The following is a 12,730-nucleotide window of genomic DNA, read 5'->3' on the forward strand; positions in this document are numbered from 1 at the left end:
GCTAAATCCAGAGCCCCTGTTGGAAATCAGAGTAGGAGGACCCCATCCACACACTTAATCAGAACCAATGAACACAAACCGAGATGCTACCACAGTATTTGGGGATGCGGAAAGGGAGACCCAGTTCCCCACACTGCCCTTCCAGTTGGCAAGGCTGGACGAGATTTCCGAAGGCACACATAAGAGACCGATCCAGAGAAACAGAGTCCCACAACCATGGAAAACCCAGTCCAGACACACATCATAAGAAATAAACACCCAGAAAGTCAATCTACAGCCTTTCACTGAATTTCACTGAATTTTTTAGAGTTGGAAGGGACCATAGAGATCATCTAGTCCAACTCCCCTGCTAAAGCAGGACCACCCAGAGCTTGTCAGAGCATGTTACTCAGGACTGCATCCAGGCGGGTCTTGAAGATCTCCAAAGAAGGGGATGCCACAACCTCCCTGGGCAGCCTTTTCCAGGGCTCCATCACCCTCACTGTGAAAAAGTTCTTCCTCCTATTCAGGTGGAGCCCTTTATGTTCCAACTTGTGCCCATTGCCCCTTGTCCTCTCACTGGCAACTACTGAAAAGAGTCTGGTTCCCTCCTCCCTCAGCCCGCCCTTGAGATACTCGTAGGCATTGATAAGGTCTCCCCTCAGCCTTCTCTTCTCCAGACTAAAGAGTCCCAGCTCTTTCAGCCTCTCCTCATAAGGGAGACGCTTTCTGTCGATTGATTTCTTGGCCTGCATGTCAAGCTTTTCTTGCTGTATGGAGATCAATAAAAGCGCTCAGACCGAAAACCAGGACGTGCTCTCGGTTGTGCTAAGATGTTCTTGAGGGAAAGGCTATTCCCGCCGCCACCCACCACCACCTCCTTCCGACGGGTTTGCCAGCGCCGGGACGCAGCTACACCTCCCTCATGCGGTCTGTCAGGGAAACGCAACGGCACGGACAGCACGCCCGGCCTTCCTCAAGCGGCCTACACACGCTCGGCCTCAACAGGCCCGGCGGGAGCCCTCAGGGGAGGGCGCCGCCACCCACCGCGGCGTCGCGTCTGAGGCGCGTCGTTACCGGGCGCCGGTAGGGCTGGGCGGGGCCCGGCTCCCCCCGGACCGCCATGGGGCCGCTGCTCTGGCTGGCTCTGCAGCTGGGCGCGGGCTCGGCCGCCTGCCTGGTGGAGGTGGACGTCGGGCGGGCCGAGCGTCCCCTGGAGCACTTCTGGAGGAGCACTGGCTTCTGGTAAGCGTGCAGGGGCCTGCGGCCGGAGCAGCCAGTGTGGGAGCCGGCCGCCTCGGGCTCTCCTCAGGGAGAGGATCCCCAGGGTGTGAGGAAGCCCTTCCTGGAGGAACCTAGGCCTTTCCGGGCCCTCTGCGGTGGGATTAGGGGGCGCGACACCTCGCTGCCCTTTGCTCCTCGGCCTGTTGCGTGTTACTTGCATGGAGCTGGTGGTGGGACGTGGCTGGTTAATGAGAACAAAGTGGATCACAAGACAGGGCCAGTCCACATCCTCTCTCCGGCTTGCCTCCAGGGTCCTCGAACATGTGAATGTTCTTCCTCTTCCCCAGCACAGCACAGATGGTGATGCTTAGAACTCCTTCCCTTTCCTTTTCAGTGTTTCCCTTGTCGCAGCCCCTAAATGGGCCTAGGCAAAGCTTCCCTGCCTCTTAGTTCTAGGAGTTTGCTCCTTCTTGCCAGACGCTTTCAACATGCACTGTTTTCCTGATGCAGCCAGCGAGCCTGGTTGATCTAAGTCAGGGGGCTGGGTGGGAGCACAGCACACAAGAACATCTTAGCACAGAAATCCTAGCTCCATGGCTTCTTATCCTGCTAGTGCTATGGTTCTCAGAGAAAGCCTAGTCTTGCTGAGCTAAAGGGGATTGAACAGACTTCAAATTTTGTGAGATAAGTGAAGGCTTCTAGCAGGCTCAAAAGCAGGACAGGGTATCTTCCTCAGGCATGTTTGTATTTTACTCTAAACTGATTATGACCTCCTTCATTTAGGTGTACAGTGGATTAAATTACACTTGTAGGAAAAAGATACGCAACAGGGATGGAATCAGCAGGGTGTGCTTTGGACAAAAAGTGATTTGTGCACTTTTTTTGTGTAATGCTTAAAGGCAGTCTAAGACAAGACTTGAACAATTTTCCACTGGTTTTCCATGTCAGTGGGAAAACAGAACAGGACCTAAAACACATTCTGATGAAGAGAGATGTTTGGGCTTTCTAGATATTTTTTTCCTTTGCTGTTTCATTTTTTAATTTTTGTTTGTGGTGTTAGGAAACATTAATGAAAAACTTCCTTAAAAAACGGTATGTTTTGCCCATTTAAACTACAGTCTAAAAAATGCCCATGATTTTAATTGTATGAAAGAAACTTTGGAAAGCTGTGACCATGAAAAGCATGTGGGGGAAGGCAGAGCAGCAGCAGCAGAGGTAGAGGCTCCATGTATCAGCAGCTGTTCAGTTATAACACCTGGCCAACACTGGTATTGCTGCAGCTATAGGATCCCAGCTCCCTTGAAAGCTCACACTGTGACAGAACTGAGTTCCAGTTCTTAAAGTTTCTTCATGGTTTCAGACAGTTGGGCAAATCAGCAGTACATAAAGCCTGGGAGACTGCAAGGCTTGATGTTCTCTTGGATGGGCACTTTCCACTCAGAACAGGAAAAGACAGATACTGATACTAACAAAACCCACTGTTGCACCAGCTTTCTTTTGGAGCTCATGATGGTTTCTGCTAGACTTCTCTCTAGCAGAATGTGAATTTCAGAGTGTTTACAAAGCATGGACTAAATAAAAATATGTGCATGCTTTATGCCTTGACTTCCATCTTTGCCAGCGCTTGAACTGAAGTTGGTTTGAATCTCAGAGCAGTAGTAAATCACTCCTTCAAAAAACGACAGTGAACATTATTCACTGGAACAATTAAAAGGACCCAAATCACTGATAAATTTTCAGTAAAAGTGGAATTTGTAACTTCTTAGTCTCACTTGTGTGACTTGAAGGAACCTCAGGGAGATGATTTTTAAGTGCCTTGTATACTGGTGAAGTGGCAAAGAGGGGCTCACATGTGCTAGCAGATATGTATGAAGCTACAAGGATGTAATTTGTGTTGAGACTTGCACTTTCAGATAAGGATGCAGGGGATTAGATAGGCAGTGTCTTAGCTAAGACAAAAGTTGCATCAAGTTCTTGTCCAAGTTGGGTTAGGCTTTTCCCCCATTGTGCGCAGATGGCACAGTAGCAGGTTCATTCAGTTGCATCCTTGGAGGTGGGATGAGTATTTGGAGGGGTACAGAGGAGGAGAGGATGACAGCGTGACTCTTCCTAGCATAGTTATGGTCAGCACACAGCTGATCCACCCACCAGAGAAGATGGATCACAGTAGGCAAAGCATAAACTATATTAGTTTTTTGCTTATGCAATTAATATATAGTCTGTAGTTAGAGTGCAAGTCATCTCTCATTGCAACACGAAGAGATGTGGAAATATTTTACCAAACCTTTGGGACAATGATGGTTTATCTTTCTTGTAATACAAATGCTGTAAAACTCAGGATTTGCACATTGCCTCCTGGCAGGGAGGCTTAATGAAAGTCTATAAGGATGCCCAAATCCTGTGCTAAGTTTTTGACTTGTGGAGGGTAGGGGTGAGATCTTCCTCCATCTTGCAGATATTTAACTGCAGAGATAGAGGCAGAAGAAATTTGCCTGAGTGTTATGCTAATTTCAGTGGAATAAGTAGACACTGACGCCATTATCATTGCTGTATAGCCGTGAGCAGGTTAAACTGCTTGCAGTATCAAACATAAAAACCTCAAGCCTCATACTCCTGTGCTTCCTTATGCTTAGTGGTTAGCTGAACATGGCTGAAGAATGTGGAGGCTCTGAGGGTGTAATTTTGCTTCTAACAAGTGTAGATTCCACAGCAGAGCAGGAATTGGTGTCATTGCATGGACATCAGTAGGAAGACCAAACCCATATTTGTCTTAGTAGAGACCTCAGCAAGTCTGACTTCCACTGCAAAGCCTAAAAGATACTGAGTTCCCTTACGATTAGTTACCCAGAGACAAGATGACTGCCAGTGTCATCTCCTCTTCTTCAGGCCAGTGCTGCCTGAGGTTGCTGTCTGTGCAGCAATGACTGCGTGTAATCCTTTCCTCTGAGCATGGCTGTGAGATGCACCCAAGTTGTGTTCTGCTTTCCCAGACTACATGTGTAGCCCGTTAGCCCCAGATAACCCACAACTCCATTTTGCTTTCATCTCACTGTCACTCATGACAGTGCTCGTCATGCTGGGGAGGATCTTGGAGGTGGTATGGGGACTTTGCATAGTGATCTTCAGATACCCAGTGGAGCTGCCAGTTAATGTTGCAATGTGTTGTTTCTTTTCTGTCCCTCCTTTCCTGAAGCCCTCCTTTACCTCACAACCGTGCTGACCTATTTGACCTGAGCAAAGACCAAGAGATGAATCTAGCCTATATTTCTTCTGTTCCACATGGTGGCATTGAACAAGTTCGAATTCACTGGTTACTGGAATTGGTTGCTCTCAGGTAAGCAAACACCTCAAGTCAAAATCCAGAAAAATGTGACACATTAAAGTGTCAAACAGGTGCTCACTTTGATATTTTAGTATAATTGCAACCTTTTTTTTTATTTCCTTGGAAGTCAGGTAAGTGCCAAGGGAGGGGAATCAACTTGGGGGTGTATGAGATTAAGAAACAGAGAGCTTATGTTGAGAACGATGGTGCTAACCTGCATGTGTTACAGCCTAACAACAGGTTAAGGAGCAGTTTAAGGTTTCCTTTCATCTGAAGAGTCTTGTGGGTGTGCTGGTCAAGTTTTACCAAGACCATCTCAGTTCATATGCTACAGTTATTCCACATCTCCCCTGCTGCCATATCCAGGCCTCAGCATCTTGATTCCCATGTACCATGACCTCTAGAGAGGCCTCAAGCTAGCAGAAATGGGTTTTGTGGACCATTGCATGTACAAGGTTCTAGTGCAACTTTTTTAAACTTGGTACATCCTTTCTAAAATACTGCTTGGCACAACCATGAAAAGAGAACTCTAGAGGAGTCTTCAGTCGTTCCTTAAGCAAGGAGGAGTTCTGCTTTGCAATCAGGGCATCTATGCCCAGTGTTACAGAGGGAGCTCTCAGCTGGGTTTCAGGCAACAGTCATTCCAGCTGTTTTCAAGAGTCATACTGGGTGTTATCACTGCTGTTCCTTCAAGTCCAGCAGAGTTTTATCTTAGTGCAGTAACACCAGCAACTACTCAGTACTGAGAAGAGCTGCTGAGAGAAGCCAGACTTTGACAGTTTGGTTCCTGTCCACATCCCAGCTGTCCACACGTACCTAGGGCTGCCCCTGGCTGTAGGTCTGCTTTTAGTATTCAGGTCACGGTGTTAACGCTCCCTTTCCAAGTTAGATAGATCTTTAATGAAAGCTAGGAATGGGTTGGAATAGGGTGATAGGCATAAATTCAGTCTATTTCTTACCAAAGCATTTCAGGCGGCCATACTGTCTCAAACAAGATTTTCTCACCCATCCTGATATGTGCTTTGCTAACCATTAGCCGTTTTAAGAACAATGCTGAGAGACTAGAAAGATGGCTTACTTTTCTGTCCTTTAATTTAGGAGATATAATACAGCAAAAATAAGTCTCACAAAGATTAAAACAAGTCTGACTTAGTGAGAGGTACAAATGAAAGCTGCCACTATTTTGTTACTACTTTTGTCTTCCTTCCACTTAGGAGTTTCTTTTTGCATCCTGAACCCACCTGTGTGCTGCATTTACTGAGTGGCATGTAGTGACTACTAAAACAAGGTGACTCTAGTTAATACCAGTTGATACCTTCTTCCAAGAGGATTCCTATACATAATAGCATTTCTAGTTCTAGGGAAATACATTTCAGACTTTTAGGAGGACAAAGTTGGAATTCCTTATTTTTCAAGTCCCATTTAACTCAGCTTAAACACACTTATACCAATATGCCTAGTGGTAAGATGCAAATGCAGATTCCTTGAACAGGAGTGATTGGTCTGTGAGGAAAGACAAACCAATAAAAGGCCATCAAAAGGTGTGGTAGCTCTTAAAGTTCTGCCTGGCTCAGGCTGTTGCTGAGCAGAGCATATTTACAATCTACATCGTTACTGCATCTGCTGTCCCAGACACAGGAGGATGGGAATTTACCAGTTGTAGGTTTGGGAAAGCAACAAGGAGAAGGAGAGCTCAGACTCTGGAAATGGGATGTGAGGTTTCAGAGTAGGAACAGGAGTTGTTTTTTCCCTAGGTATTAGGGTGTGCTTGTGTATGTAGGTTTATTTGGGAAGGTGTTCAGAGGAGGTCCTGCACACAGATTAGTATTGCACTTGTACCCCAGAGCGGCCTCTGTATATTAGTCCACCTGTGAATATAGCAGGGAACACAACTCCTCCCTCCCATCTTTCCCTGTGGAAGTTTCCCAGTAAACACCCTTTCCTGTGCTATGCCTCCCTCTCTTACTGGGCTATGGGTTTTGTACTCACTCTTGCAGTCACCCAGCTTCAACAGGGACAAGGACAACTGTCACTGCTCACCACCACTGGAGTGCCGGTCTTAGACCTCAGAGGTTTCTCCTGAGAGATGGCTTGGGTCTTTGAGGTTTCTGTAACCAACTGACTGACAGAAAAATCAGTGAGTACCTTCAAAAAGAAGCTAGCCACATCTGCAGGCAGAGGCAAAAATCCCTCCTAGTGGCCTGCCAGCTCTGCCACATGTTTGATTTGGTTTTACAAATGATTGAGAGAAGGTAATGTGTCTGTCATTGATTCTGCTCGGCCTTTGTAGGGAGTGAGGCCACTGAGTCCTTCAAAGTGGAACACGGTCCTTGAGACTATCAAAATTCTAGGAGCATGGAAACTTAGCAGTTGAGCAAGAAGCCCCAGAAAAGCTGTAGTGGCTCAAGGGTAGGATTCTAACCCACTAGCCTCAATATTAAGCCCAGCTTTGACATGTAGAAATTAGAAACTTCGCCATGGTTTAGAACCAAGCTAAACCTTTTCATTTTGCAAAAATGTGCATTTGTCTGAGACAAGAAGACATTTAAGTTGTGAAAGGACAACTAGTGGACTGAGTGGCAGCAATGGTTTGGGAAGGAAGAGAGCCTGGAGCCTCCAGACAAACACTGGAATTGAAAGAAGCAACAGGGACAAAAATGCAAGTCTCAACAGGAGGAGTTCAGTGCTGATGCTAAATTCTATGCATTTGCAGTTCTCTTCCTGAACCAGTGATTTCCAGAAGAAAGTAAAGCTGTTTTGAGTGAGATCACCATAACAGCAAAACTACGTTAGGTCATGGGGGTGGTGAGTAGAGAAGACTTTTTGGAAGGTGGTGGTAGGTACTTGACTGAAGAAAAGCACTTACAGAAAACAGAGGACTAGGAGATACCACCACTGTGGAAGGGTAACAGATACAGGCATTGCTTTTCCACAGAGTTGTGCCATCTGTACAAAGGTGCCATAAATGTTCCTCTGAAGAAGCAGATTTGCTCAAATAAAAGACTGCCACCTTCCCCTTTTAACTTTTGTAATGATCTTTCTCATGATGTCTTCTAAACCACTGGTGCCGAGTGCATCCCTGTATTTTTAACCATTTTCTAGGACAGCAAGCCCACCTCTTATCTTTTTCCGTATTCCAAGTTATCCTGTTCTTTTGCCACCCATGAAAGGATATCCACGAGGCAAAGTGTTTTCAAAAAACTGCTAGTTTTATTTTCCAACAAAAAGCACACATTTTTCTCGAGGTCATGTGACACAGGAACATTGGTGGTTATGGGGGAACCCAATATGTTTTTCATGGACTGGACAGTTCCCTGGTTGTTAGTTACCAGTGCCAATAAACACATCAATTTTGACACCAAGACCCCACATTCTGACCATGCTGCATGGGTCAACAGGAGAGTTTGAGGTGAAGATTCCCACCTCTTTGCCAAGCTCCATGGGACCCACACAGCCTGCAAGAACCCTTTCCTATTATGTAGCAGTACTAAAGTTTATTGGATACATGATATATACAAGGCACCACAGTGGACAAAAATATAGTCAATCTACATGATGAATATAACATTTCCTAAAAGGCATATAATGATTTTATTTCAACATTAGTATTAACCTACTTGGAATTACAAGTTTATCCCCAACTCTTCTCCAAGTCACAGTACCTATTTCCTGGTAGAATGGGAGAGAAGACAATCAGCAGTTTTTAACATTTTCAGCCTTCATACCCTTGATCTTGGTATAATGCAGTATAGCAAACATAAACCTTCCAGGAAAAGGCTTGCTTTTTTTAGTTACCTTTTACATACTGCTTGAAAATGATTTACAGTCTTCCAACATCATCACTCCCACATCAGAACACTGAAAGCTGTTTCCCTGCTGTGTTTGACATTGTCCAACACAGCAACTTGATTGTGAGCCAGCTCTGTCAACAGAAAATTGTTATGATTTATTCTGGTCAGTAGTTTCATCCTATTAAAAGTCATAAAACTTACAACCTTCTCATGCATAGCCAAGTTTCTTTGCTGAAACTTTGGTGCCATTCTTACAATAAATACGATGAAAAAGAGACTTCTGACTTAATATCTCAGCCTGCTGGATAAAAGAAGGGCAGCCTCTCTTCATTTTTCTCCAGAGACTGTTGCAAGGATACACCTTCCATTGGAGTGTCTCTTTATTTCTGTCTTAAAATGAGATTAATCTAGATTAAGGGTATTTTTGAATTTTTTCCTTTATGTTCTAGGCTGGTGGCTTGGCCTGTAAAGATAAAAGAAGCCTAGATTGCTAGGATATATGTTCTTTTGTGCTGAAACAATTTTGTTTGACTTCCAATGACAGCTTGCTTTGGCACAACAGCCTAAGAGTATCTATATTGATATTGTCTGGCAGTAACTCCTGTAAACCCACTTCCTCATGCTAGGCCCTGGCAGGAGATATTGCCTGATGAAAGAATGGTCACAAACAAAAGCAGACACAAAACAGTAGTTTGTCCTTGGGCTCTCCCCTTTTGCTTTTATGTCAGAAAGAAGCCAGGCATACCAAGTCAGTAATTTAATTAATAATATAATCAAATTGTTTGTGGAAGGAACTGCTGCCAGTAGTCAATCCTTTCATCTCTTCACAGACATTTCTGTCAGGTTTTACTGCTCTGGCAGCACTAACAGTGTGCGGCTGATAGGCTTTTTTATAATGAGTGCATGAAAATGTCAGCACTGAATCACTTACCTAATATTGTATTATTCTCAATCCCTGTGAAGACTTTTTTTTTATTATTATTTTTTGAGAATGCACTGCTTTTCCATTAACAAAATACTTGTTCTTGAGAGCCAGACAGGCTCTGGGGCACCTGGAGAACCTCAGTTTGAGTGTTCTTTCATTCAGTGACCTGAAAATTTGAAATAAGCAAGTCGTATGATGTGTTGACCTGATGTTTACTTTTTTAAATGGCACAGCAGAGAAATGGCTTCTGCATACATGAAACCTATTTCTAGAGGCTGCTAATTGTAAGAGGCACAGCTGTGATAGAATTTCCTTCCATGGTTGATGCTGTGTGTGACCCAGCCATGAATGAAGGAGAGAAAGATAGGGCAGCTCTCTTACCTTTCATGCAGGTAATTATAAGCTGGAGTATGAGGGAGGATATTCTGCCAATACAGTGGATACTGTGTTACAATCAAAATATAAATCTATCCTTATTTGTAAAGTGAGAACATGAAACTGACTCTGGCAGTATCATTTGACACCAAGCAGAATTAACAGCAGTTAATGCAAATTTTTACAGTAGTTAACCCAGACCTGGAAAACATAGTTTAGTGGACCTTAAATCAAAGAATAATATGACAAGGGGGGAAAAAAACCAAAAAACGCCAAACATCTGTAGTATGTACAAGCAGTGGTGGAATTTTTCCAGCATATGGGGATTTACAAAGCATATGGGGAACTTACAAAGCATTACTGCCTTTACTTGGCCCAGTTATGCTACTGTAAAGTTTCGTTAGCATTTGGTTGCATCAGAGAACACCGGTCAGGTGGTTCTGCCTGATGGAAGGGGCAGTGCCAGAATTGAAACCATTGTATATCCAAGATGCTAATTGATTGCATTTTCATGGAGACAGCTTTGCCCTCTTAAAACAAACCAGCCATTAAACCAGTGAGAGGGTCAACTGACATTGGCAGACCTGCCAGCACAACAGTTTTATGATGTATATATTGGGTCACACATGATCATGGCACAAGGGGAAAGTCAATCCTAAACTGCCCTAGTGCACATCACCTGCATTTTGAAGTGAAGGTGCAAGTAATAATGCAGCCTGGTCCATCCTGGTCCTGGACTGCCAGTGGCTGGGCTGTTCTGTGTGGTGTCTGACAACAGCAGAGCTCTTCAGGGGAGAATGGCTCGTAGGCCCATTGCTGTACACAGCCAACAGTGTGTCTGATAATTTAATTATTGCAAACTGCCCCTCCCCATTTATCACTTTTGTAATGAATTGTAAGGAAGACACAGGATTAAACTGAGCAATCTGGTGGAAGCTTCCGGTCTTTTGCAAACTGCACAGCGTTATGTATACTGTAGAAGAGCATTTCCTGCATACTTCCAAAATCTTTCCCAAAGTAACCTCCTCTTTTCAGAGAGTCTATTACCGAGGGATTGCAGCAAGCCAGGAGAACAGAAATGTTTAAGTCTTTGTAGTCTTTCAGGATTTCCATTAGAGTATTAACTCCAGTGGTGTCCAAAAATGAGATGGAAGAGCAATCTACAACAAGGGCTTGGAAATCAATTTGCTTAGGAACTAGCTGCAGAGTGGTTTCTCCAATGTCCAGTCCATTAACAGTTCTGTGATCTCCTTTTTTGAGATGCTGCTTTTCCTTCTTCTCATATTTCTTCCTTCTAGCAGCTTCTAGGTTAGGATCTAAATTAGTCAATCTGTACAGAGACTTTAGGAAATAGTTCCTATTTGCATAGTAAAGTGGGGCCTCAAAACGGAATATTTTGACCTTTGGAACAGAAGAAAGATTTTCATATTCTGAGTCATCCTCATAAAAGCTGGTGTCTTGGATCTGGCCAAGCAGGGCTGTCCGTGGCCGCTGTGTCTGAACTATGATGCATAACATGGAGAAAACGATGCCAACCAGCAGCCCTATTTCTGTGCTGATCAAGGCAGAGGCAGACATGGTAACAACCCAAACAAGTGTGTCCACCTTATTCACATGGTACCGTGCTGGCACATCGCGGAACTTCCTTAGGGCTCCTCGGAGGCTGACAATGATGATACAAGCCAGGACACACTTCTGCAAGGAGTAGAAGAGAGGTGCCAAGAAAAGCAGCACCAACAAAACCACCATTGCACTAATTACTCCAGAGACTTGAGTCTGGCAGCCTGTAGATGTCTTGACGAGTGTTTTTGCCAGAGCTGCACTGGTTGCAAAAGAGTGGAAGAAAGAAGGAATGATGTTGCAGAACCCCACAGCAAACATTTCCTGATTGGCTCGGATGGTGTAAGCGTATTTCTTTGCACACATTTCAGAAAGGGATACAGTGAAGACAAAGCTGACTATAGCAAGAGGCAAAGCATCTACAGCAACTCGGAGCATTAAGTTGAAACGTGGTACCTTGGGGGGAACAAATCCTGTTGGAATAGCTCCAGAAACACTGGATGCATACACTTCATTTAACTTCCCATAGTGTGACACCAGTGTTGCCACAACAATAACTACCAGCTCTGTGGGAAGAGGAAATTTCAGCTTATGCTTATACCGATCTGCAAGTTCCTTAGCAGTGACCAGCACCACAATACAAATTGCACTTGTGATGACATCACAAAGGTTAGCCTGAGAAATGTTCCGGAAAATGTTAATCCAGGTAATAACAAGCATCCCATGCCCTTGACTACGTGGGATTTTTATTCCGATCAGATACTTCACTTGAGCTGTTAAAATGGTTAAGGAAGCACCAGTTGCAAAGCCATCTAGTACAGACTCAGATAGGTACATAGATACGAAACCCAGACGAAAGATTCCCATTAGAACCTGAGGAGACACAGACAAAAAAAAAAGAAATAAAGATAAGTCTTAAATGGTGCTGCAAATAATTAAGTAGAGATGGGCGAAAACTAGCTGGAAGACAATAGTATTTGGCTATTTGAATCTTAAAACAAGAATTATCCTTTGATGTTTCCAGTCTGCTTTTAAAAAATGTGATTCCTTTCACTGTAGTGGAATACTACAAACCCACAAGGTGAATGGGAAGTTTGAGACAGACTCAATCAAACATTATTATCAAGTGACTCCACTGAAGTGGCTTGTCTGAATTTTATTTCCCATGCAAAAGAGCAGTAGACCCAAAAAATCTTCTGCTATTCCAAAACCAATTTTCTTTTTTCCTGTCTTAAAGTGAATAAAGTTAAAACATACGGCCATTGCTCTATAAATACAACTTGAAAGACCACAACTAGGATCCCTACTTTAGCAGTGCTCTTATATTAAACAGCTTTTAACTTTAGCCCTGTGAACAGAAGGGGAAGTGGAGCAAAGACAGCCTTTGTAGCATGCCTAAGGTCAGAAGTGGCAGAAGAGCTCCCAAACTTTCCCAGATCCCAAAATAGTGTCTTTAACTGTTGCTTTTCCTTCCTTTGATGGCTTTGGAAAATACAGCTTCACAAGGGCATTTTGTTGTTCATAAACGTGGCCTGAAATTTTTTGGTAAATAGG

General features: G+C 44.1%; 2 protein-coding genes across 7 annotated transcripts in view; one reads left to right on the plus strand and one right to left on the minus strand.

Annotated features, from left to right (window-relative positions):
* The first annotated feature begins 948 nt into the window (after positions 1 to 948).
* Positions 949 to 12,730, plus strand: part of IDUA (iduronidase, alpha-L-) — a 48,597-nt gene continuing 36,815 nt past the window's right edge. For 2 of the 3 annotated variants that reach the window (XR_001413778.1, XM_014958163.1), the window contains exons 1-2: positions 949 to 1,224; positions 4,397 to 4,537. Coding sequence is in view for 2 of the 3 variants with exons in the window: in XM_014958163.1 (XP_014813649.1) it covers positions 1,103 to 1,224; positions 4,397 to 4,537 (263 nt within the window). In the remaining variant the exon portion in view is untranslated. The remainder of the gene's footprint in view (positions 1,225 to 4,396; positions 4,538 to 12,730) is intronic. The other variant, XM_014958164.1, reaches the window with a different exon arrangement.
* SLC26A1 (solute carrier family 26 (anion exchanger), member 1) overlaps positions 7,735 to 12,730 on the minus strand; it is a 38,341-nt gene continuing 33,345 nt past the window's right edge. For all 4 annotated transcript variants that reach the window (XM_014958160.1, XM_014958158.1, XM_014958159.1 and 1 more), the window contains one exon: positions 7,735 to 12,049. In XM_014958160.1, coding sequence (XP_014813646.1) covers positions 10,529 to 12,049 — 1,521 coding nt within the window. In that variant the 3' untranslated portion in view covers positions 7,735 to 10,528. The remainder of the gene's footprint in view (positions 12,050 to 12,730) is intronic.

Source organism: Calidris pugnax, unplaced genomic scaffold, assembly GCF_001431845.1.
Source record: "Calidris pugnax isolate Ruff unplaced genomic scaffold, ASM143184v1 scaffold317, whole genome shotgun sequence".
NCBI classification, from domain to species: domain Eukaryota; kingdom Metazoa; phylum Chordata; class Aves; order Charadriiformes; family Scolopacidae; genus Calidris; species Calidris pugnax.